This window comes from Chenopodium quinoa, unplaced genomic scaffold (genome assembly GCF_001683475.1).
Source record: "Chenopodium quinoa cultivar QQ74 unplaced genomic scaffold, ASM168347v1, whole genome shotgun sequence".
NCBI classification, from domain to species: Eukaryota; Viridiplantae; Streptophyta; class Magnoliopsida; order Caryophyllales; family Amaranthaceae; genus Chenopodium; species Chenopodium quinoa.
In genome coordinates, this window is record NW_018742222.1 from 746,801 (window position 1) to 751,440 (window position 4,640).

A 4,640-nucleotide genomic window follows, 5' to 3' on the forward strand; every position below is an offset into this window, starting at 1 on the left:
CATGTTATGAAATTAATAAAGTTCATTTGATAAGAAATGTAGAAAATGGGCAAAGTAAAGTCATATAGGCTATGTTTGGGCCATTTTTAGTAAAAAGCATCTTAAACCTTAATAAAATGCCCTTTTGATTCAATTTTAGGGCTTAGACACATAAAACTAGATGATATTGTTATGTTATGATAAAGAAATAGTTCATTTGATAAGAAATGTAGGAAATGGGCTAAATAGAAGTCACAAAGGTCATATTTGATAAAATACATATCGTTTTTCCTAATTAATTAATTATAACATAATTTTTTTGTATTTCAAGTTTTACAAGGTACAAAAGGATGGTCCATTGACAATCAAGGAACTTAATGAAGTTCGTGACATGTAGGCGTCTTTTATCAACTTCAACATGTAAATGTCATTTTAATTGTAAATTTATGTTAACTTTTTAACTATATTATTATTCATTATTTACTTACTATCATTTGTATATATATATATATATATATATATATATATATATATATATATATATATATATATATATATATAACATTTTTTTTATTGCGTTTGGGAATATTTATATCTATACATATATGAATTCTTGTTTTTAATATTATTTTTATCTTATTATAATAAATAATAATATTATTATTTTTAGTAATTATAGTAATAATATTATTAATTATTTTATTTAATATTATTGCTGGAATTATAGGTTATTATTGCTGGAATTAGGGTGTTTATTTTATTATTGCACGAAAAATGAAAAAAAAATAATAAAAAATAAATTTATTGAAAAGGCACCGGTTAAAGCTACCACCACAGAAAAAAACGCGGGAGATTATTTAAGGCACCGGTTAATTGGTGGCAAAAATAATAAAAGGCACCGGTTAATCGGTGCCAAAACCGGTTTAGGGCACCAGTTTTGAACCGGTGCTAAAAAGGGGGGTAATTGGCACCCCCTACATTGAAACCGGTTCAAACTGGTGCCTTAGACCGGGTTTGAACCGGTGCCCTATGCCTTTTTTCTACTAGTGCAACCAAGGTCACAGTGGCAAAAATCAAAACCAAAATTATGGTAATCATAACCAAGGTTATGGTAAACATAAACAAGGTTATGGTAAAAATCAAAGTAGATGTAATTGGAACAATCAAAATAGGGGAAATGTTCAAAACAATACTCAAAAGGGTCCCCCACCCAGAGTTGTTCCAAAGACCCAAAGTGATGATTCCTATATTCAACCCTCTTCTTCTTTTATGACTAACTTGGAGGAAATCATTGAAAATTAAACCAAGTTGTTGAACACTTACATGATGATCTATAATAAGATGCTTGAAAAAAAAAATTTCTCAACTTTCCATAGCTTTGAAAGACCAAGGAAGCCCTTCTTTTTTACCTTCTTAAGGCGTAGACCCTAAGACACCTGTTAATGCTATAGTCACAAGGAGTGGTAGGGTTCTTGAGAAGAGTTTTCCTAGAATGAGTAAAAGTAAAGAGGGGGCCAAGGAGGTTTTAGTTGAGAATGAGGAAGTTGATGCATCTTTGAGTAAATTAATGGAAGAGCCACCTAAGGAGGTGAAGGAAGAAAAAGAAGTTGTGAAACCCAAGATTCCTTATCCACAAAGATTTATGAGGCACAAGTTGTATGAACAATTTGGAAGATTTATACACATGCTCAAACAACTTCGTCTTTCTCCACCATTTACTGATGTTTTCACCTAAATGCCGAACTATGCAAAATCACTTAAAGATATTTTAAGCGGTAGGAGGACTTGTGATGTTGTGGAGACGGTGAACTTGACCAAGAATTGTAGTGCAACCATAATGAACAAAATGGAACCTAAGCTAAATGATCCTGAAAACTTTTTCATCCCGTATGCTATCGACACTAGGTGAAAAAGTAGAATGACACTGCCTTAATGGCAACGGTTCTTCAAAATCGGTGGCAAAAATATGGGTTAAAGTAGGCGGGTTTTTTAGAAGAAGTTTTTTGCCACCGGTTTGGTTCAAACCGGTTTCAACCGAACCAGTGGAAAAACCTTTTTTTTTTTAAAAAAAAAAACCCCTTATATTTCCCTAAACCCTACCCTCATACTCGGCCTCCCTTCTCCTCTCTCTCTCCTGATCTCTTCTACTCTCTTCTCTCTCCTCTCCTCTCCTCTCTCTTTTCTCTCTCCTCTCCCTGAAAAAAACCCCCTTGTTCTCCTAAACACCACCGAAGACGACAACCAACATCACAACCAAGTCCAACACCCAAGACCACCATCAAGACCACGAACAACAACGAATCTAATCAAGATGGGTTTGATTTTTTGGGTTTATTTTTTCGATTTTTCTGGGTTTGTGTTTATTGGGTGTTTTTTTGGGTTTGATTTTGGATTTTAATTTGATTTTTCTAGGTTTCATTAATTGATTTGAATCGATTTTCGGATTTCGAATTTCTGGGTTTATTGCATGTGTTTTTTTTTCGATTTCGATTTCTGGATTTGGATTTCTTATTTCGATTTTCTGGGTTTATTGCATGTGTTTTTTTTCGATTTTCTGGATTTAAATCGATTTTATGGGTTCTTGCATGTGTTTGATTTTGGATTTTAATTCTGTTTAATTTTTCGATTTTTCTGGGTTTGTTTTTTTTTCGATTTTCATTTTTTTCGATGTCTGGGGTCATATTTTTTTGGGGTTAATTTTTTTTTTCAATTTCGATTTCGGGGTTGATTTTTTTTTCTTGGTTTCATTTTGATTTTTTTTTTCCGATTTCCGGTTTATTATTATTTTTTCTGGGTTTCAATTCGATTTTCATACATTTAAATTTCTGGTTTGTTTTTTTTTTCCGGGTTTGAATTCTTGCTTTATTTTTCTGGGTTTGAATTTTTTTCATTGAATTTCTGTTTTTTTTTTTGTTTTTCAAAGCTTATTTATATTAATCTTTTGTTTTTTTTAATTGGTACAGGTACATCAATTTAGATCTCAAATTCAAGAATCAAGATTCAAGACTATTGATTTAGATGTGTAGGAGTTTTGTTTTTTTTTATATTGTAATTTTTTTTTATTTACGTGTATATTGTAATTTTTTTTTATTTATAATGTAAATTTTTTTTATTTATTTATATGTTGCAATTGATTATAATTTTTTTTATTATATATTGTAAAATTTGGATTATATTGATTGAAATTCGTTAGATTTAATTGTGATAATCTTTTTTTTTATTTAATTGTTAGGTGATTAAACCGGTGGCTTTTCATGCTCGTAATTGGCATCGGTTCAAAACCGGTTGCATTAAGGGTTTTGAACCGGTGCCAATTACGTTTTTTCATGTAGTGTTAATGCCTTATGTTACCTTGGAGCTCGTGTTAGCCTTATGCCATATTCGGTGTACCAAAGGCTTAAACTAGGGGAACTCTTGCCTACCGACATTACTTTACAATTAGCCAATAGGTCAATCAAGTTTCCAAAGGATCAGGTAGATGATGTCCCTTTGAGGGTTGGCAAATTTGTTATTCTGATGGATTTTGTGGTACTTGAGATGGATGAAGATGCTAGCATTCCTATCATTCTAGGTAGACCCTTTCTTGCTACCTCGGGTGCTATAATCGATGTCAACAGTGATAAAATTTCACTTAAGGTAGGAGATGAGGTGATTGAATTTGACTTGAATGATAGCATGAAGTATCCAAGTTCTTCCTTGGAGAATGTATGATGATAGACTCTCTTGATAATGTTGTGTCTTCTATGCATGAGAAATTGCTTCTAATGATGCTCTTGAGAATGTTTTGTTGAATAAGGAAAAAGAAAGGTTTTCCTAGGAAAGAGATGGCTTTGTGTGAAGATTTTCTCAATGGGAGCCTTGAAGACGAGCAAATGTGCATGAACATCACTAGCTAGCCAAGAAGCATTGCAAGCGGCTACAACAAAAGAAGGTAAAGGTGTCCCCATGGTTGAGCTCAAACCTCTTCCATCACACCTTAGGTATGAGTTCTTAGATCCTAACTCAACTTTTCTCGTGATTTTTAGTTCCTCCTTGAGTGAGAGCCAAGCTCAAAAGCGGTATGGTGTGTTAAGAAAGCACCGAGGTGCTTTAGGCTATACCATTGCTGACCTCAAGGGTATTATTCTCGCCTTATACATGCACCACATCACTCTTGAAGATAATGCCTCACCAAGCATTGAAAGACAACGAAAACTTCACCTTCAAATGGGGGAAGTAGTCAAGAAGAAAATCACCAAGCTATTGGATGCGAGAATCATATTCCCCATCTCTAGCTCAAAATGGGTTTCCTCATTCCACGTTGTCCCAAAGAAAGGAGGCATGACCGTTGTGGAGAATGAGAAAGGTGAGCTCATTCCTACAACGACAGTCACATGATGGGGGATGTGTATAGATTATCGACGTCTAAACACATCCACCAAAAAGGATCATTTCCCCCTTCCCTTCATTAATCAAATGCTTGAAAGACTAACAAGGCATAAGTATTTCTGTTTTGTTGATGATTATTCTGGTTTCTTTCAAATTCCTATTCACCCGGATGACCAAGAGAAAACAACTTTTACATGCCCATATGGACCTTTGCTTAAAGGAGAATACCATTTGGACTTTGTAATGCCCCCGCCACCTTCTAACGGTGTATGATGAGCATATTTTGTGATATT

The 4,640-nt window shown here is 33.7% G+C and overlaps 1 protein-coding gene across 1 annotated transcript; it reads left to right on the top strand.

The window, feature by feature from the left end:
• Positions 1–1,714: 1,714 nt before the first annotated feature.
• LOC110734429 lies at positions 1,715–3,690 on the top strand. Its single transcript, XM_021914586.1, has 2 exons — positions 1,715–1,866; positions 3,312–3,690. The coding sequence occupies exons 1-2, from the start codon at positions 1,715–1,717 to the stop codon at positions 3,688–3,690; spliced, it is 531 nt and encodes a 176-aa protein (XP_021770278.1).
• The last annotated feature ends 950 nt before the right edge of the window (positions 3,691–4,640 follow it).